General features: G+C 40.8%; 1 protein-coding gene across 2 annotated transcripts in view; it reads right to left on the reverse strand.

The window, feature by feature from the left end:
* Window positions 1-16,462: 16,462 nt before the first annotated feature.
* RNASEL (ribonuclease L) overlaps window positions 16,463-21,488 on the reverse strand; it is a 41,219-nt gene continuing 36,193 nt past the window's right edge. For both annotated transcript variants that reach the window (XM_023728098.1, XM_004372891.2), the window contains 2 exons: window positions 20,066-20,199; window positions 16,463-19,373 (listed from right to left, as the gene is read on the reverse strand). In XM_023728098.1, the coding sequence (XP_023583866.1) occupies window positions 19,187-19,373; window positions 20,066-20,199 (321 nt within the window). In that variant the 3' untranslated portion in view covers window positions 16,463-19,186. The remainder of the gene's footprint in view (window positions 19,374-20,065; window positions 20,200-21,488) is intronic.

Below are 21,488 nucleotides of genomic sequence, written 5' to 3' on the forward strand. Positions count from 1 at the left end.
TAAGACTGACAGAGCCTTTTCTGGTCAGAAACGAATTGCCCTGGTGCCATCTGCCCCTGGAAAGATCCAGAAGGGGAGCGGGGTGACAGCCCAGATATTGCGGGGCTGGACTGCTGGGTAAGATGCAGGCAGAGAGCAGAAGCAGAAGGAGCTCTGCCCTCCCTGATCCTGGGGGTCCTGTCAGAGGTGGTTGTTCCACAGTAAGTGTGCAAAAGAACACGCCACTCTAGGAGTCAGGAGACCTGGGTTCTAGTCTCACTCCGCAGCTGATGGCCTTGTGCAAATCCCTGGCTGCCTCAGGATTGTTGGGGAAACCCCATGACAAATGGATGTAGAACATCACTGAACACTATAGGAAGCAAGGTGCCGTTATTCTCAGAAGTGATACATGGTGTCTTTTAATGATAGAACCTACCATTTGTGCAATGACTCACATCCTTGTCATAGTAGATCCTCACAACAACCCTGTGAGCAAACATAGCAGATACCTGCTATTTTATACCTGAAGAAACTGAAGTGTAGAGAAGGTAAGTGACTTCTCCAAGATTTTAACCAGTTGCCGTCAAGTTGGCTCCAACTCTGACTCAATGACGACTACATGTGTGTCAGAGTAGAACTGTGTTCCATAGGGTTTTTCTTTTTAAATAATATTTTATCATGTTTTTGGTGAAGGTTTACACAGAAGTTTAGGTTCCCATTTTATAATTTCTACACAAATTTTTCAGTGGCATTGGTCATAGAGTTTTCAGTGGCTGGTTTTTCAAAAGTAGATCACCAAGCCTTTCTTCTGAGAGGTGTCTGGGTGGACTTGACTCTCCAACATTTTAGTTAGCAGTCGAGCACATTCACTGTTTGCACCACCCAGAAGTCTCCCCCAACATTAGTAGATAGTAAACAGCAGTCTGGACTAGAACACGGTACTTCTGATTCTTTGTCCAGTGCTCATTCCCTGGTAACCTATTATGTAAATTTTCAAACACAAAAGGAATAATCTTCCTTGGAGTTCTGTTCATTTGTCAATTGATAGATAAAGATTTTTTGCAAAACTTTTTGCCTAAAGGCCTAAACTGTTGTCAGTCATAGTTTTAGAGTGACTAGGTCCATTTTCTATCCTTTGAACAAAATCAAGAGTAAAATGACAGAATTTCCTAGATGAGCAGCCACTTGAGATAATTGGGGAGGTTAACTCGTTGTCTTCTTGGGCTGCAGAACAAGGAAGTCACAGTTTACTGCTCTTTTCTAAACTTTTCTCAAGGGTGGATAATGGTGTGATGTCAGAACAGGGCTCATGGACACCTAGGACTGGGAAACCATCTGGGTGGGGCTGTGATTGCAGGAGGTCTAGGGAGACTGCAGGCAGACACGACCATCAAGGAGGTCTGGATGTAGGCAAGGGGTGGAGGGCCTCTTAGGCCACTAGGAGAAAGTCCAGCGAGGTGAGCATTCAGTGCAAGGAAAACGCAGACGGATTACTGTGGTTGTTAATTGTCATCAAGTTGATTCCAGCTCATGACAACCCCGTGTGTGCAGAGTACCACTGCTCCATAAAGTTTTCAAGTCTGTGACCTTTTGGAAGCAGATTGCCAGGCCTGTCTTTAGAGGCACTTCTGGGTGGTTTCAAGATGCCAACCTTTCTGCTGGTCGTTGAGCACTTAACTGTTTGCACTATCCAGGGGAGTGGGAGAAAAATAACAGGGCTAGGGCTTCAGAGCAGGAAGTCAATAATAGAAGAAATAGAGAGCATGAGACAAAATTTCAGTTCCTGAAAATCAGCCAAGGAACTGAGGCAAGATCCCAAGAAAGGAATATAGAGAAGAGCCCAATTACTGGGATTGAGATACCAGGAAACATCTTGGTTAAAAAGGAACAGTTCAAGAGCATGAAACCAAAAATGTTAGGTCAGCAACAAGAGTGATTAATGAAGAGCTAATAAGATACTGACTCAGGGTCACATGCCTAAATACTCACATGTAGGACTAGGGCACGCCAGAACCTACATGGTGGGAGTAGGTGGGTCCCACTTAAGGAAAAGAAAGATATTTCAACTTGCCCTATCTCCCCGTTTCTTAATTCTGTCTCTCTGCATATACCCCATGTTCATCCATGGGCCTACTCAGGTACGGGTATAGAGCACACACAAATATGGTATTCAGAAGACCTCACAACACTTACCATGACTATGCAGAATAGGAAAATATTTGCTCTTTTATTGAGTCTTACTGATTGTTTCCTTTGGTTTCTTACATTCTTCTTGTAGAGATTCCCAGATCTAGCATGTTCTAACATCAAGCATCAGGCTACTGTCACAATGTCACCCACCTACAGAATACAGGCAGATAATATACATGAGTAGAACACCCCATGAGAGATGACAGAGAGTGGGACAGACCATAGTAGAGAACTGGGGAACACCACTGTGACAGCAACAGTCAGCCAACCCAGTGTTGCAAGACCTTCTTACTTGAAAGGAAGGAAGGGAAAACTGGGAAATTTCGATGTGTTGTTATACTGTGCAAGTCAGACACAATTTGGCAGGGGTCAAGATTGGCCCACAGCCCAACTAACAAATTATAATCTTTGCTTTAAGCCTTTTCTTTCCCCTTGGAATTAGATTTGGGTCCTGGGTCTATCTTGGACAGAGAATATGGGAGGGGAAGAAGAGAAGTCCGACAATAGATCCATAGAGGTCACTGACATCAAAGGAAAAATCTGAGACAAAAGTGCCAGGTAAGGGGCCTGGCCTAATTTAATTCCTGTATTTTCTGTTGCTGCCATAACAAATTATCATAAATTTAGCAGCTTAAAGCAACAGAAAATTATAATTTTACAGTACTGTAAGTCTGAAGTCTGACATGGGACTTAGTGAACTAATATCAAGGTATCAACAGGACTGCATTCCTTTCTGGAGCATCTGGGGGAAGATCTGTTTCCTTGCTTAGTTGGGTTATTGACAGCATTGAGTTCCTTGAATGGGATTCAAGGAATTCAATGTGAGAGTTCCTCAGCAGTTGTAGGACTGAGGTCCCTCTATCTTTGCTGGCTGTCAGCTGAGGACTATTCCCAGCTTCTAAAGGCTGCCCGCATTCCTTGGCTCATGACCTTTTTCCTCCATCTTCAAAGTCAGCAACAGTGGGTTGGTCCCCTTCACACTTTAAATCTCTCCTGCTTCTTCTTCCATCATGGCATCTCTGTCAGCTATTCTTCTACCTTCATCTTCTACTTTTAGGGGCTCATGTGATTACATCGAGCCTACCCAAATAATCAAGAATACTTTCTAAAGTCCTTAACCTTAGTTCTATCTTGAAAATTCTTTTTTGCCAGGTAAGCTAACATATTCATAGGCTCCAGGGGTTAGGGTAGGGATGTCTTAGGGGGCCATTATTCTGCCTGCCACAGTCCCTAGACTAACTTCCCCACAAATGGGTGTGGAAACACAGAATCTTTGTCTCTGATATGTTACTGCCTCCTAGAGCCTTGATAACACCATTTTCTTCCACTTTTTTTTTTTTTTGTCATATTTCTTTGACTACGCTCTTTCAGTCTTAACTCTTCTTCTGCCTTTTCCTTAAATATCAGGGCCCCCTATGTCTCTACCGTTGAACTTGTCTTCTTAACACACACTCTCCCATTGGATTGAAATCCCTAGTCCCAGCTTCTCTTCTAAACTCAGAATCCATATTTTCAATTACCTAATGGACACAGCAATTTAACTCAAACCAACTTTGCCTTCTTTATTCCCTATCTCTGATCATTACATTACCAACAACCCAATCTTCCAAGCTAGAAAATTTCGAGTCATCCTCACCTCACGTTTGCTCCTCCCCTCCTACATTTTAACTGCAGTAACAGGAAGTTTGCCAGTTCTGCCTTGGAAATGCCTCTCGCATCCAGTCCCTCCTCTCTATGCCTTAGTTCAGGCCTTCATCTTCTGTTGCAGGCACTTTGAAGGAACCTCCTTGTTTTAATCTCCCTGCCCCCTCTCCACCCACACTCAACACACATCTAGTTCATCCCTCACGCTAAAACCAATCTGACTGATCTTGTCATTTCCTCAGTGTAAAAGCCTTCATTCTGTTTCTTTTCTTGATTGAAAAGGCCTCAACTCCTTAGTGTGGCATACAAGGCCATTGACAATTAGACCCCAATCTAGGGTTCCAGGTTCATCTCGTGCCTCTCTCCCTAATGTACTCCATTCTCCAGCAACATGATTACCTGAAATGTCCTTCCCTTTCTTCACCTGGTGAAATCAGATGTCACCCTTGTGATATCTCCTCTCCCCTTTAACCCTTTCCTTTTTCTTTCCAAGATGCATTCTCTTCCCTCTTTAAAGATGCTTGTTTGTGTATCTGCCTCACCTACTACACTATAGACTTTTGAAGGGCAGGGACCATGTTGTCTTTTTCTTTGTACCTCCAGTACACATAGTATGGTGACATGCACATAATAGCTGCCCAGTAAATATGTGTTGGATGCATGAGTAAATCAACTGTGTTAGGTGCTGGGATATAATGGAGAAACAAGAAGGTGTAAATTATGCCTTCACTGATCAATTAGGATACACAGTGCTATTGACCTGAAAATCAAATCAACAATCAATGATAATTTTAACTAGCACTATGAAGTATTAAATGCTAATTTTCTTTATGAAAATTTTTTTGAATTCCAGCAATTCTTGATGATTTAAGGACTTCCATATTTTTTTAGAAAATTCACAACCTGTTCAGACTAAAGAGTGACAGAAAGAGGCAGAGGAAAGCAGAATAAAGCAAGAGAGACTGAGAGTGACCTCCCTTCCACTGTTGAGACCCTTTTCAGATACGTGTGTCCAGTGGTGACATGAAATCTTCCTTTTTCCACAGCTGTGTCAAAGGACATCTGCCCCTCCATTCTGAGTGCCTCCAACTGATCCAAGTGCTGCCACAGAGGAGAAGGCAGTTCTTGTGAGCAGCCTTCCAGGGTGCCAGTCCTCACCGCTCACCTCAACCAGGACCGCAAGAATATTAGCCAGAATAAAGGATGTTCATACTCACTTTCTATAGGCTTCTCGTCCCCTCCTTAACACTTTCAAGACCCTATTATTTTCTGCTTTGAATTTTTTTCTTTTTTTTAATATCATGTGTTTTCATCAATGGGAGCATGCTGAGTCATGGAGTGTGTTTAAATTTTTGGTTGGTAATACAGATTTTGAGAAATATTGTTTTGGAATACATGGTTCCTACAAACCTCAGGGGGTTCTTGTGTGCCAGGATTGGTGAGTGCCTGTCTGTCCCACTGGTCATTGGTGGCAGGATATATTGCAACACACACACACACAAAAACAAAACCCACCAGGGCTCCCTAACTATCACAAGGAAACCATAATTATGCTCACAAGGCTCATCCAGCTGCACAAAAGCCAAAAGAGAAAAATTTTACTCAATCACACTTTCTGGAGGCACTACCTCACATTTAAGGCTGACACCCCAACTATTTTGCTTCAATGAACGTTTCTTTCACCCTTCGCCATTACACAAGTCCCCACGGGAGGGCAGCAAATACTTTTAGTGGGAAAAATAAAGTCTTAAGAAACCTGAGAGCAAGAAAAATGCGTGGGATACCATACATCTCATGGGTCATGAAAAGGAAGAGAGAACAATGTGTGGCTGCCCAGAGAACTCCTAAAGTCGTTTCCAATTCAAGAGATTCATGGAAATAATACGTCCTGTCCTGGATCAGGTCCACGGGTCAGCTGGTCTCATTCAGGAGGCTCTGACACAAGGCCCTACCCCTGACTCACACCAAGCCCGCACCAGGAGGCCCTGCTGCTATTCCTTCAAAATTTTTCCATGAGTCAGGCTAGCTTTAAATTCCGTCTCCACTCCTTAGTAACTGTGTGATCATGAGCAAATTACTTAACCTTGCCAAGTCCCAACACCCTGTGTGTCAAATGGAGATGGTAACATATACCTCACAGGAGCATTTGAGGACTAACTTGAGATAACATAGGGAAAGTGCATGGGACAGGGCACAGAGTCTAAGGTGAGGATGTTCATTGATACCCCTCTTTCCACTTTTTCCCTAAAGTTCCCAGAACATGAAGGAAGGAAGTGATTGACCAGGTGTGGTATAGTTGAAGCGTTAATTCCTGGGGACGTTCTGAATGCATTTTCTCTAAAATGCTACATGATCCATAGTGGTTAAGTGGCCAGGACATCCACAAAATCCATTAATTCCTAATGCTTGTGTAGTGCTTTAAAGGATTTACATATGTTTACTGTTAACTGGGGATATATTGGTTTCCTAGAGCTGCTGAAACAAAATGGGTGACTTATAAGAACAGAAATTTCTTTCTCACAGTTCTGGAGGCTGTAAGTCCAGATTCAGGGTGTCATCAGGGCCATGTTAAATCCAAAGGCTGTAAGGGAAGATCCTTTCTTTTCTCTTCCAGTTTCTAACAGCCCCAGGCGCTCCTTGTCTTGAAGCTGCAGCGTAACTCTGATGTCACATGGCTGCCTTCCCTCTCTGTCTTTCTGAGTCTTTTCCCGTCTTTTGTAAGGACACCACTCATATTGGATTAGGTCCCACTCTACTCCAGTATGACCTCAGTTAATCTAACCAATAACATCTTCAAAGACCCTATTTCCAAACAAGGTCATGTTCACAGGTACCAGGGGTTAGGACTTCAGCATATCTTTTTGGAGGACACAATTCAATCCATAACAGGCGATAAGATGACTTCCTCCTGTGCCCTCACCTCCAAAGAGATATACCGATGCCTGTAAGGCAAATTTTCCCTTTTTAGAATGTCCTTGCTACCTCTCCCCTTTCCTGTTATTTTAATCTCCTGTTTCTTCTTCTGTTTTTTTTCTTGCCACAGTTCTCTATTCCCTGTTTCCTCTCTCCTCTATCTTTCCTTGTTTTCATACTTCACCTCTTTTCTTTTCCTCATGTGCTCTATCTCCTTTACAATCCCTCCGTTGTATTTCCCCCCTCCCCTCTCTCACCCTTCTTCGCCATACTCCATCTTCTCGTTCTTCCTGCTCTTGTCACTGCCCCCTGTTCCCTCTTTTCATTATGGTGCATCATGAAAACACCAAATTGGCAGCCATTGGCCCTCAAGATCCATTTCCCCTTCTTGTTTTCAGTAGCAGAGCTCCCTAAGTTTGAACTGGTGCTGGTTACCCAAGTAGAGATGTCATTTCCCAATCTCCCTTGCAGTCAGTAAAGTCATGGGCCTAAGTTCTGGCCAAAGAGATATTAGTAAATGTGGAAAAAAAAAAAAAAAAGTTGCCATCCACTCGATTTGGACTTATGACGATCCCATGTGTGTCAGAGTAGAGCTGTGCTCCATAGGGTTTTCTTTTTTTAACATTGTGTTGTGAATTAGGTGAAAGTTTGCATAGCCAATTAATTTCATAATCCATGATTCTTACATAAATTGTTTCATGATCTTGGCTTTGCGATTCCTGCAAAGTTTCAGCACTCTCCCCCTTTCCTTTCTGGGTTTCCCATTTCCATTAGTCCTGTGTCCCTGTCCCTCACTGTCTTCTCATCTTTGGTTTTGGGCAAATGTTGCCCTTTTGTTCTTGTATAGTCGATTGTTCTAAGGATCCCATTCTTCAGGGCTGTTATTGTTGATTTTATAGCACCATTTATTATTTGGTGAAAAGGTGGCCTTCTGGAGTGTCTATAGTTGCCTTAAGGTTCTCTTAGGGCAATAGTCTCGGGGGTTCCTCTGGTCTCTTTCAGATCAGTAAGTCTGTTTAGTTTTTTGTTTTTTTTTTTTAATTTTGTTCTAACATTTTTTACCCATTCTACCTGGGGACCTTCTATTGCGATCCTGGTCAGAGTGGTCGGTAGTGGTAGCTGGGCACCATCTAGTTATTCTGGTCTCAGGTTAGTGGAGGCTGTGGCTCATGTGGGCTATTAGTCCTTTGAACCAATAACATAATGGCTTCATTGTGTCTTCAGTTTTCTTCGTTCTCCTTTGTTTCTGGTAAGAAGAGACCAATAGTTGCTTCTTAGATGGCTGCTTGAAAGCTTTTAAGTTCCCAGACACTACTCACCAGGCTAGGATGTAGAACATTATCTTTACGAACTGTGTTTCGCCAATTGACATAGAAGTGCCCTGAGACTATGGTCCTTAAACTTTATGTCCAGTAATTCAGCCACGATGTTGAAGTAGTTTCTATAACTGTGCTCCTTATATCTCTATTATATATATATGAGTATAGATGCAGCATTTACCAATATGCAGAAATATCCACAACCATACCTATATATGTACATAAGTGTACTCCTGTACAACCCCTCTCACCTATTTAACATACATATTAGCCCATGTATCTACTCCAAAAATATTGATTGTTATTACTGTTGTTGCAGGATTGTATATGTTGTGGTATTTACCGTAGTTGCCTTTATTCTTGCGTACCTCTCAGTGTCTTCCTTTGCCTTGGTCAAGTTGTGCTGACTTCCCTCATATTGTGTATTGCCTTACCCTTCACCAGAATTAACACTTGTCTCCTATCCAGTGAGTGATTCTCCCTCCCTCCCCCTCCCATCCCTGGTAACCATCAAAGAATGTTTCTTTTTGTGTGTAAAACTATTCTTGACTTTTTATAATAGTGCTGTCATACAATATTTGTCCTTTTGTGATGGACTTATTTCACTCAGCATAATGCCCTCCAGAATCATCCATGTTGTGAGGTATTTTGTGGATTCATCATTATTCTTTACCCTTGCATAGTATTCTATTGTATGTATATACCACATTTTGTTTATCCATTCATTTGTTTATGGGCATTTAGGTTGTTTCCATCTTTTTACTATCGTGCATAGTGCTGCAATGAACACCGGTATGCATATGTCTATTCGTGTGATAGCTCTTATTTCTCTGGGATATATACCTAAGAGTGGAATTCCTGGATCATATGGTAATTCTATTTCTTAGCTTTTTACGTAAGCACCATACGGCTTTCCATAGTGGTTGTACCATTTTACATTCCCACTAGCAGTGTATAAGAGCTCCAGTCTCCCCAAAACCTCGCCAGCATTTGTTTTCTGTTTTGTTTTGTTTTTTTATCAGTGCTATTATTGTCAGGGTTAGGTGTATCTCATCGTAGTTTTGGCTAATGATCAGGAGCACCTTCTCATGTGTTTGTTAGCCACCTTAATGTCTTCTTTGGTGAAGTGTCTGGTCATGTTCTTTGCCCATTTTTTTTTCAATTAATATAAATTTATTGCATTATGTTCATAAAGTGAAATTCTTTAATATGTTTCTCCTTCTATTTTTCTCAATCTGTTTTCCCAACCCCACCCCTTTATTTGACTCAAAAACACTTTAGCACCAGTCATATACAAAGAACCAGGATAAGAACAATAAAGCAAAGCTCCTGCCCTCAAGGCCTTTGCCCATTTTTTAGTTGGATTGTTTGTCTTTTTGTTATTGAGGTGTTGAAGTTTTTTATAAATTTCAGAGATTAGCCCCTTGTCTGTAGGTTCTCTTTTTACTCTTTTGGTGAAGTCTTTTGATGAGCATAGGTGTTTAATTTTTAGTAGATCCCCATTATCTAGTTTATCTTTTGGTGTTTGTGCATTTTTAGTTATGTTTGCTATACTGTTTATGCCATATATTAAAGCCCCTATTGTTGTCTCTATTTTTTCTTCATGATCATTAAAGTTTTAGGTTTTACATTTAGGTCTTTGATCCATTTTGAGGTGGATTTGTGTATGGTGTGAGGTACGGATTTTGTTTCATTTTCCTACAGATGGATATCCAGTTTTTCCAGCACCATTTGTTAAAGAGACTTGCCGTTCCCCATTTAATGGACTTTGATCTCTTGTCAAAGATCATCTGCCTGTAGGTGGATGGATTTACTTCTGGAATCTCAATTCTGTTCTATTGGTCTGTATGTCTGTCACTGTACCAGTACCAGGCTGTTTTAACTACCATGGCTATATAGTAGGTTCTGAGATCAGATAATGTGAAGCCTCCTACTTTGTTCCTTTTCTTCAATAATGCTTTGCTTATCCTGGGCCTCTTCTCTTTCCATATAAAGTTGGTGATTAGTTATTGTACTTCATTAAAGAAAGTTACTGGAATTTGGATTGGGATTGCATTGTATTTGTAGATCGCTTTGGGTGATATTGACATTTTCACAATGTTAAGTCTTCCTATCAACGAGCATGGTATGTTTTTCCATTTGTATAGGTCTCTTTTGGTTTCTTGCAGTAGTGTTATAATTTTTTATAAGTCTTTTTGTATAAGTTTTTTGCATCCCTACTTAGATTTATTCCTGAGTATTTTATCTTTTTGGGGGCTATTGTAAATGGTATTGTTTTCCTGATTTCTGTTTTAGAGTTCTCATTGTTAGCGTAGAGAAATCCAACTTATTTTTGTATGTTGATCTCTTACCTTGCCACTTCGCTGAATTCTTCTGTTGGTTCCAGTAGCTTTCTTGTGGAGTCTCTGGGATTTTCTATGTATATGATTATTTCATCTGAGAACAGGGATAGTTTTACTTCTTCCTTACCTATTTGTATGCCCTTTATCTCCCTTTCTTGCCTTATTGCTCTAGTTAGGATTTCCAGTACAATATTAAATAGAAGTGGTGACAAAGGGCATCCTTGCCTGGTTCCTTTTCTCAAGGGGAATGTTTTCAGTACCGTCCACTGCTGAATATAAGAGACAAGGCGGAGATTATGCTTCAAGCAAGAGTAAGATGACACCAGGAGAAAGAAATTTCATCTGGAAACTGAAACTTAAGAGGGAGCTGGACTGGTGGAAGGAACCACAGACTGGGAGTCTGCAAGCCTGGCTATAGGTTTCTTGGATGCCCCACAGATCGGGAGTTAAGGGCCCAAGAAGTGCTTCTCTTATGGACAGGTGCTTACTTGAAATAATGTGAGGAATACCAGGAATCATCTATATAGCCTCCCTACCTCCTGCCAAGATATACGGAGTTCCAACATCCAGATATTTTTTCTTTGGATATTAAAGCCTCTTCATTCATTGAGAAACCCGTATTAATATGCCAGAGCCCCTAGGAAGGTCGAATCAACTCAATTAAATACAGTAGATTTTGTTGAGCACTCATTCTGTGCCTAAGGTCCCTGGGAGGTGCAAATGGTTTGCACTAGACTTCTAACCTAAATGTTGGCAGTTCAAACCCACCAGCAGTGCTGCAGAAGAAAGGTCTGGCAATTTGCTTCTGTAAAGATTATAGCCAAGAAAACTTTATTGAGAAGTTTTACTCTGTAACACATGGGGTCACCATGAGTTGGAATCTACTCGATGGCAATGGCTTTGACTTTTGTTGTTTTATTCTGTGCCAAACACACTGAACAAGGAAAAATCCTGACCCTCAAGATGCTCATTTTTTTAAATATAATTTTATTTATTTTGTTGTTGTTGTTTAGAACATACAGTAAAACATACGCCAATTGTCATGGAGTGAATTATGTTCCCTCAAAAATGTGGGTATCAATTTGGCTGGGTCATGATTCCTGGTATTTTGTGATTTTCCTATATGTTGTAAATCCTGCCTCTATGATGATAATAAGGGAAGATGGGTGGCAGTTTGTTAGTAAGGCAGGACTCAATCTACAACATTGGATTGTGTCCTCAGGCAATCTCTTGAGATATAAAAGAGAGAAGTGAGCAGAGACGGGGCATGGGGGGACCTCATACCACCAAGAAAGCAGTGCCAGGAGCAGAGTGTGTCTTGTGGACCTGGGTCCCTGCGCAGAGAAGCTCCTATTCCGGGGGAACATTGATGACAAGGCCGACACAGAAGGCCTTCCCCTGTAACTGATGCCCTGAATTTGGACTTTTAGCCTACTTTACTGTGAAGAAATAAATTTCTCTTTGATAAAGCCATCCACTTGTGGTATTTCTGTTGTAGCAGCACTAGATGACTAAGACACCAATGCAACAGCTTCTGTATGTACCATTTAGCGACACTGATTACTTTCTTCGAGTTGTGTAACCATTCTCACCCTCCTTTTTCTGAGTTATTCTTCCCTCATTAACATAAATTCACTGCTCTCTAAGGTTCCTACCTAATCTTTAGAGTTGCTGTTGCTATTTTGATCCCATATAGATAATTCTTAAAAGAGCGTAATGCTCAAGGAAGACATTTTTTTAACTAGTTAAACTATTGTTTGGTTTTAAGAAGACTTCAGGAGATATATTTGGTTTAAGATTTAAAGATTATCTCAGGGTGTCATGGATAGAACTGTGTCCCCCAAAAATATGTGTATCAATTTGGCTGGGCCATGATTCCCAGTATTGTGTGGTTGTCCTCCATTTTGTGATTGATATAATTTTATGTGTTGGAAATCCTGATCTCTGCCTGTAGTTAATGAGGCAAGACTAGATTATGTTAAAGAGCATCAGGGTAGGATGTAACACCCTTGCTCAGGTCACATCCTTGATCCAATGTAAAGGGAGTTTCCCTGGGGTGTGGCTTGCACTACCCTTTATCTTACAAGAGAAAAAAGGGAAAGGAAGCAAAAAGAGAGATGGGAGGCCTCATACCAACAAGAAAGCAGTGCTGGGAGCAGAGTGCATCCTTTGGACCCAGGGTTCCTGAGCAGAGAAGCCCCTAGTCCATGGAAAGTGATGACAAGGACCTTCCTCCAGAGCCAACAGAGGAAGAAAGACTTCCCCTGGAGCTGGCACCCTGAATTTGGACTTGTAGCCTACTAGACTGTGAGAGAATAAATTTCTCTCTGTTAAAGCCTTCCACCTGTGTTATTTCTGTTACAGCAGCACTAACTAAGACACAGGGCAGTCGTTTCAGGGATTCATCCAACCTTCATTGCTCCAGGAAGTCTGGAGTCCATGAGAATTTCAAATTCTGGTCTGCATTTTTCCCCTTTTGATCAGGATTCTTCTATGGAATCTTTGATCAAAATGTTCAGTAAGGGTAGTCGGGCACCCTCTACTTCTGGTCTCATGGCAAAGGAGGCATTTGTTCATGGTGGTGATTAGCCACACATTCCATATCCTCCCCCTATTCCTGACTCTCCTTCTTCCTCTTTTGTTCCAGGCAAATAGAGACCAATTATTGTGCCTTGGGTGGCTGCTTGTAAGTTTTTAAGCTCCCAGACACTACAAACAGAACTAGGATGTAAAACAGAAGCACTAAACATGTTATTAGTCTAATTAACTAGGATGTCGCATGAAACCATGACCCTAAACCTCCAGACCAAGGAACCAAATCCCATAAGGTATTTGGTTGTACATAATCGGCCTCAACAGTTTTCTTTTTTTTTTTTTTTTTTTGTAGTTGTTGTAAATATATCTATCACACAACTTTTGCAAATTCAACTCTTTATAGATGTACAACTTACTGACAGCAATTACAATAATCGGCTGTGCAACCCTATTCTTAACACAATATTTCCATCACCATATATTTCCATGACCATTAACCCCCCCTTTCTCCTCCCCCTCCCCGGAACCACTAATAAACTTTGTTCTCTGTATATTTGTCTTTTCTGTCTCTTTATAGAAGTAAGATCATACAATATCTGTCCTTTCATGATTGATTTATTTCACTCAGCATAATGTCTTCTAGCTCCATCCATATTGTTGCATGTATCAAGACTTCATTTCTCCTACTGGCTGAGTAGTATTCCACTGTATGTATGTACCACATTTTGTTTACCCATTCATCAATTGATGGACGTTTAGGTTGTTTCCACATCTTGGCTATTGTGAATAGTGCAGCAGTGAACATTGGTGTACAAGTGTCTGTTTGATTCTCTCCTTTGAAGTCATTTGGGTATATGTCTAGGAGTGGAATTGCTGGTTACATGGAAGTTCTATTTCTAGTTTTTTGAGGAACAGTCACACTGTTTTCCACAATGGCTGTACTATTTTGTGTTCCCACCAGCAATGTATAAGCATTCCAATTTTCCCACAGCCTCACCAACATTTGTTGTTTTGTTGTTTTCTGGATTTGTTCGTTTATCTTAGCCATCTTAGTGGGAGTGAAATGATATCTCATTGTGGTTTTGATTTGCATCTCTCTAATGACTAATGACGCTGAGCATCTTTTCATGTGTTTGGTGGCCATTTGAATGTCCTCTTTGGTGAAATGTTTATTCCAGTCCTTTACTCATTTTATGATTGGGTTATCTGTCTTTCTGTTGTTGTCAAAAAGTTCTTTTTATATATTTTGGTTATTAGGTTCTTGTCAGATATATTTTTTTGAAGATATTCTCCCAGGCAGTAGCTTGTGTTTTCACTTTTTGATGAACATAAAATTTTTAAATTTGTATGTGGTCCCATTTATTTATTTTTGTCTTTTGCTGTTTGTGCTTTTGTTGTTTATTAGATAATACACTGTAAGATGCTCATATTTTAAAGAAAGAGACAGGCTTATAACTATATATTATAACTCAGTGAGGTGTTGAAATCATAGAAGCATTTATTTCTCCACTCAATAAATATTTATGGACACCTGCTTTTTCCCAAGTACTGCTGTAGATACTTGGGATGGGATCTGATGATGAACAAAGGAGACACCATCACTGCTCTCATGGAGCTTATATTACCACCACAGTGAGTGAGAAAGATATTTTTAAAAACCAGGTAAACAAATAAATCTGATCATTTTGGATAGTGATTAGTCCTATGATGTTATCAAAAATAATGAGAGTTGGGAACAATTTTAGATAGGAGGTCAGGGAAGGTCTATCTAAGGAAAAGACATTGTGGCTGAGGTCTAGAAGATGAGAAGGAACTAGCAAGCAAAGACTGACAGGATAAAACTCTGGACAGAGGAAACAGCAACAGCAATGGCGCTGAGGAAGGATAGGTCACAGCCTTCTTGAGGGACAGAGATAAGGCCAGTGTGGATAGAATTTAAGTGATGAGATGAGAGAGTAAATAGCAATGAGCACAGAACTGTTGACTTTGAAGGTTTTCACTTAGTGTTTTTGTTTGTTGTTAGCTCCAACTCATGGTGACCCCGAGTACAATAGGACCAAACATTGCCTGGTTCTTTCCATTCAAATAGTTGGTGTTAAGCTGTCATCAAGTCAACTTCGACTCATAGTGACCTTATATACAACAGAACGAAACATTGCCTGGTCTTGTGTCATCCTCACAATCACCAACGTGTTGGAGTCCATCATTGCAGCTATTGTGCCAGTTTATCTCACTGAGGGTCTCCCTCATCTTCACTGGCCTTCTACTTCACCAAACACGGTGTCCTCCTCTAGCAGTTGATCTCTCCTGATGACATATGTGTCAGACAGAGTTCTGTTGTGATTCATAAGTTTTTCGCTGGCTAATTTTTAGGAGTGGATTATCAGGCCTTTCTTCCTAGTCTTAGTCTGGAAGCTCTACTGAAGCCTGCCTACCATGGGTGATCCTGCTGGTATCTGAAATACTAGTGGCATACCTTCCAGCATCACAACAACACCCAAGCCACCACAGTATGACAAATTGACAGACAGGCATTGAATTCACGTAGTAAGTCCCTGTAAGTGATGGTAAACTGTTTGGGTTTCTTTCTATCTGTAATGGAAAGCCATTGGAGGATTTTAAGCAGGGAAGTGACCTAATCTGATTTGCATTATTTAAAGATCACTTTATACAGAATGTATTATAGGGGACAAGTATGGAAGCAGGAGAGTCAATTATAATATTCTCATTTCAAACCAAATGAGAAATGATGGTGGCTTGAACCAAGATGTGGAGATGAAGGGTTGTAAACAGATTTGGGATCTATTTTGGTGGTAAAATCAGCTGGACTTGTTAACATACTGGATGCAGGTGGCAAAAAAAGAAAGAACCAAACAAGACTGCTCGCTTAGAGGCAAATAGGTGGTTGACGGTAACATTGAGAGGAAGAAGCTAAATTTCAAAACCTGGATATTGTCTGCCTATTTATGATGATATTAGTCATGGTATTCAAAGAGATTATCTAGGGAGAAAAAGAAAAAAGAGAATTGCTTGAGGATTAAGTCTAGGGCACAACAGAAGCTTAACTAGGGTATTGCAGGTATGGCAGGTATTGTACCAGCCCTAGGCACATGGCACCACTGAGCCAGTTTCTATTAACCCAGTTTGGCCAGCGGCGTATCTATGGAAAATGGCGTCTATGGCAAGCACTGAAATTGCGCCCTTGTCCAAACATCTGGCATCCCTCCTTTAGATAACTTTACCATAATATCAGCTCAAAAATACAAGTCAAGCTCCTTTCATCTTTTAACTAACACATTAGCGTGCTTTAGGAAGGACGCAGAGCCATACTGGGTTAATAGAAACCGTTCAGTGGCGCCACGAGCCCGGGGCCAGTGCAATACCCTAGACAGGCCACTGGTGAGCACTCCGTGTTACGAGGTTGAGCACAGCATCAAAAAAAAAAAAAAAACAAAAAAAAAAATCACCGAACCCCGTCGAGTCAATTCCGACTCATAGTGACCCTATAAGACAGAGTAAGACTGCCCCATAGGGTTTCCAAGAAGCAACTGGTGGATTTAAACCGCTAACCTTTTGGTTAGCAGCCAAGCTCTTAACCTCTGTGCTACCAGGGCTCCAGCACAGAAGCAGCCAGCAAAAAATACTGAGGAGGAGCAACCAGTGAGGAGGAAAACCATGTTAGTGTGTTGTTGAGGAAACCAAAGAAGACAGTATTTCAAGAGCAAAAGAATAGTCAGCTGAACCAAATGTTGCTGTGAGGTTGATTAAGACGGAGAAGTAACCATTGGATTTGGCACTATGAAGGTCATCAGTAACCTTGACCTTCTAGGTTGCACTGGAGAGGAATGGATGAAGACCCTGATGCCCATGCACACGGTGACCAGTCCAGCCTGCCTGAACTGCCGTCTGTGGCACTCCAGAAAGACTGCACACCCTTTGACTTGCAGACCTGAGTTTTCATCTTGGCTCCTCCACTTACCACCTGTATGAACTTGGGCAGTTTACCAAGCCTTTCTAGTTTCGGTTGCCTCTTACAGAATTGTCATGGATATTGGTAGATGTCATATGTACAAGCATTAGGCACTGGGACAGTGTAGAGTCTCCACAGGTGGTTGCTTTATTACTTTTATTAATTTTTTTTTAACTAGCAAAATCTATTTAATGAAGTAATAATACGTAAGTAAAACTTAACGTATCATTAGTGTTCAGATTATAGTATAGTCTTGAAGATTATTCCCCTCTTGTCTGTGTAACTATGTTTGTGGTAATGATAACTGAGTGAGAAAGATTTCCTGTGTCAAAAAAGACCCTTAGAGAGTGAATGCAGAAGGTAAAATCATCAGTCCCTTCCTTCTCTCTTTGCAAGGACACCCAGGGCCACATAGTCCCAGAATAACTGTGACGCTGAAAATCTGCTCTGTTTCCCATTATTAAAGAGCAGGATGCCCTTTCTTAAAACTTATCCAAGATATCACTACTCTGTAAAGTGGAAATTTCATTCAAAGAAAATCAAGTTTAATAAGATGATTCAAAGTTTTATTGAATAAACTTCACAAATGGGCATTTTGATTACATAGCCAGGTACTCAGTACAAATCAAAAAACCAAAACTTAATTTTAAAGCCTAAAGCAATTTTGTGGCTCATAAAATCTTTGAGAAAAGCTTGAAGTTTGTTTCCTCCAGAACTTCTTGTTTTCATTCAGTGACACCCATTTATCCATTAATGGACCACCTCCTTTTCAGAAAGAACCTAAGATACAGTGTATTACCAGCTTCTCTGTTATAAAGCTCCATCTTCACAACCACCACGAGGACAAGTGGAAAGAACATCAGACTTTGCGCCAAAAAATTGGTTCAAATCAAGACAATGGCACTTCCTAGCTATATACCATAGAATAATTCAACATGTTTCTAACCTTAGTTTCCTCATCTGCAAAGTGAAGATAACAACAGTTACCTTACAGGATTCTTCCAAAAACAAAAGAGATAAAATACGCTGATCTAATTTATAAAATACAGAACACCATAAAAATGTAAGGCATGTTATCATTTATGTACAAAGATGATTCATTCATTATTCAGTGAACATTACTGAGCATTATCATGTGACAGACACTTTACTAGGTGGTGAAGATACAAACTCAAAAAAAAGGTAGTCATTGGCCCTAAGGAGGTTAGATGCCAGTGGGGACAACAGAACTACAAGGTGGAGAGATACAGACTTTGCTGTGGCTCTGGGTGCCAGGGAGCTAGGAGGAGCACTCAGACTGGGGTTGGGCAGTGAGGGTGGCCGGAAGACTTCTGAGGGGGTAACACTGGAACTGTCTCAGTACAGATCCAACAGCAAATCAAACCCTAATCATTCTGGCAGTGGTCCACACACTCTATGGTGCTAGGCTCCTGCAAGTTCAAAAGCTGCCCAGCCTCTTAAGGAAGAATTTTCCAACCTCCATTCTACTAACATTTGGGGCCAGATAATTTGTTGTCACAGGAAGCTGTTGTGTGCATCATATAATGTTTAACAGCATCCCAGCCTCTACTCACAAGATTCCAGTAGCATCCCTGCCCCAGCTGTGACAACCAAACATGTCTCCAGACATTGTCAATGGCTCTGGGGGGCAAAATTGCCCCCAGTTGAAACTATTGCCGAAGGTCATAGAAAACCAGCGTGAGTGGTTCTAGAAGGAATGAAATACATACAATTAGTTTCAGATAATTGGACTAGGTGCTCAATAAATATTGAGTGAATGAATGAATGAATGAGCTCTGTAGAGAGCACCTTGACAAATTTCTTTTGGATATCATCCAGAAGAGCTCTGGACTGGTATTTTAGTTCATAGGTGCACCACAACAATAGCACCACAACCGTTTATCCAGTGCTCTGTAAATGTTGTATGATCTTGGTGAAGTAGCTGAAACTCTCTGAATCTCAGTTTCCTCAGTTCTTCAATGGGGATACTAAACCCTATCTTGCAGGGCAGTTGGGAAAATTACATGAGTTAATTTATGTAAAACCTACAACACAAAGGGCCTAGGCACTCACTCCTAAGCTTTTCCGCTGAAGTTGACTAGGGTGGTTTGGGTATAAACTGTTTTTGTTATGAACATGTGTGGAATGCCAGATGCCAGGAACTGACAATGAGCTATCCATCCCACGCCTCACAAGCATCAACCTGGCTAGATAGCAGAGGCCCAGAGAATTGTGGCTTGCCAAGGATTACACAGCTGATAAGTTCCTCGTCCATGAACCTGGGAAAGGCTCAGTCAGCACTCAGGGCCCCTAGCCTGCTTGACATTGCCACCTCCATGACATTGAGGGTTGTGAGGATCCTGGGTTTTGGGAAAATGTTTATTGTATTCTGTGTCCTGTAGTTTTGTATAGACATAGACCACCAGATCCGGAAACGTCTTCTGAAAATACCAGGCAGGATCTCCAATTTTCAACTTCATACTGAAATGAAACATAAACGGTTTGGCATGCTTGCTCCTAATCCTTCTTCCCCCCTCACAGCATATGGCCCTGGGGATCTCCTTGCTCCCTTGATTTCTATAGCAGAATGATTAAGGACTTTGGAATCTGACAGAGCAAGATTCAGATCCTGACACTTCAACTAACAGTGCAAACTTTGGCAGCTAAACCTTTCTGAACCTCAGTTTTATCATGCATAAAGTGGAGATGATACAATTTCACAATCCTTTATCTACGATTCCAAAACAACACTGGAAAAGGAAACAGCTCTGGAAACTGAAAAGGTTTTTTTTTGTGTAAATTAGTAGCTAATGTTTTTGGTAGTAAAAGTTGACTTTACTAACACAAGGCTATTTTAGACTTTTAATAATTCTACGTTCACTTTACTCAGCTTCCCAGTTTCCTTGTGTTTCTACACACAAGGAAGTCACTAACCTGCTGTTCAAGGGGGCGCAGCAAAAGCTGAAGAGGAAGATTATAGCCTATTCCGCATGTCCATCACTAATTGTAAGGCCCTCATGATAGTCCTTTTCCAAACAGAAGGGAGTTATTACTCTTCTCTCATCAAAAGAAGCTCCCTAATTTCCATCAAACAGTGGATATAAATTTAGAATTGGATTTTTTAAATTATTCTCATTTCACACATGAACTACTGGAATGAAAACAATACTTACTCTTTATTCTTTTCTTCATTAATATGCTCTCCTAGATTCCGGATGAACTTTAGCAGATCACCCACAGTGTTCCGATAGAAATTGCGTGTTTTTCTATAGTGCATGTTCATTTTACTCATAACAGATTTGTCGATCTAAAAACCAAACAAAAAAACATTATGCAAAAATGTGGTGGCAACACAAAATAAATGTTGATGGAATCTGTCTTAGTCATCTAGTGCTGCTCTAACAGAAATACCACAAGTGGATGGCTTTAACAAAGAGAAATTTATTTTCTCACAGTCTAGTAGGCTTCAAGTCCAAATTCAGGGCGCCAGCTCCAGGGGAAGGCTTTCTCTCTCTGTCTGCTCACAAGGAAGGTCCTCATAGTCAGTCTTACCCTGGACTAGGAGCTTCTCTGTGCAGGAACCTCAGGTCCAAAGGATGCACTCTGCTCCCGGCACTGCTTTCTTGGTGGTATGAGGTCCCCAACTCTCTGCTTGCTTCCCGTTCCTTTTATCTCTTGTAAGATAAAAGGTGGTGCAGGCCACACCCTAGGGAAACTCCCTTTACATTGGCTCAGGGATGTAACCTTAGTAAGGGTGTTATACAATCCCACCCTAATCCTCTTTAACATAAAATTACAATCACAAAATGGAGGACAACCACACAGTACTTTAAAGCATCAATTCTGGGAATCATGGCCCAGAAAAATTGATAAATACATTTTTGGGGAGACGTAATTGAATCCATGACAGTTATGCTGGCTTCACAGAATGAATTCAGAAGTGTTGCTTCCTTTTCTAGGTTCTGAAATAGTTTGTGTAGTACTGGTGTAAGCTCTTCTCTGAATGTTTGGTGAAATTCTCCAGTGAAGCCATCTGGGCCAGGGCTTTTTTTTTGTTGGGAGTTTTTTAATTCCTTTTCAATCTCTTCTCATTATGAGTCAGTTCAGATTTTCAACTTCATTTTCTGTTAGTTTGGGTGGGTAGTGTGTTTCTAGAAATTTGTCCATTGCCTCTAGGTTTTCAAATTTGTTGAAGTATAGTTTTTCATAATACTCTGTTATGATCTTTTTATATCAGTTGGGTCTGTTGTAATGTCCCCCACTTCATTTCCTATTTGGGTTGTTTGTGTCCTCTCCTGTTTCTCTTTTGTCGGTTTGGCCAGTGGTTTGTTTTTGTTGATTCTTTCTATTGCTTTTCTGTTCTCTATTTCATTTACTTCTGCTCTGATCCTTATTATTTCCTCTTTTCTGGTGGCTGTGGGCTTTTTTTGCTGTTCTCTTTCTATTTGTTCAAGTTGTGTAGCTAATGTTTTGATTTTGTTCCTTTCTTTTTTTTTTTTTTTGATGTGTGCATCTATTGCTATAAATTGTCCTCTGAGGACTGCCTTTGCTGTGTCCCAAAGGTTTTGGTATGATGTGTTTTCATTCTCATTTGAC

The sequence above is a fragment of the Trichechus manatus genome, unplaced genomic scaffold (genome assembly GCF_000243295.1).
Source record: "Trichechus manatus latirostris isolate Lorelei unplaced genomic scaffold, TriManLat1.0 scaffold00021, whole genome shotgun sequence".
NCBI classification, from domain to species: Eukaryota; Metazoa; Chordata; class Mammalia; order Sirenia; family Trichechidae; genus Trichechus; species Trichechus manatus.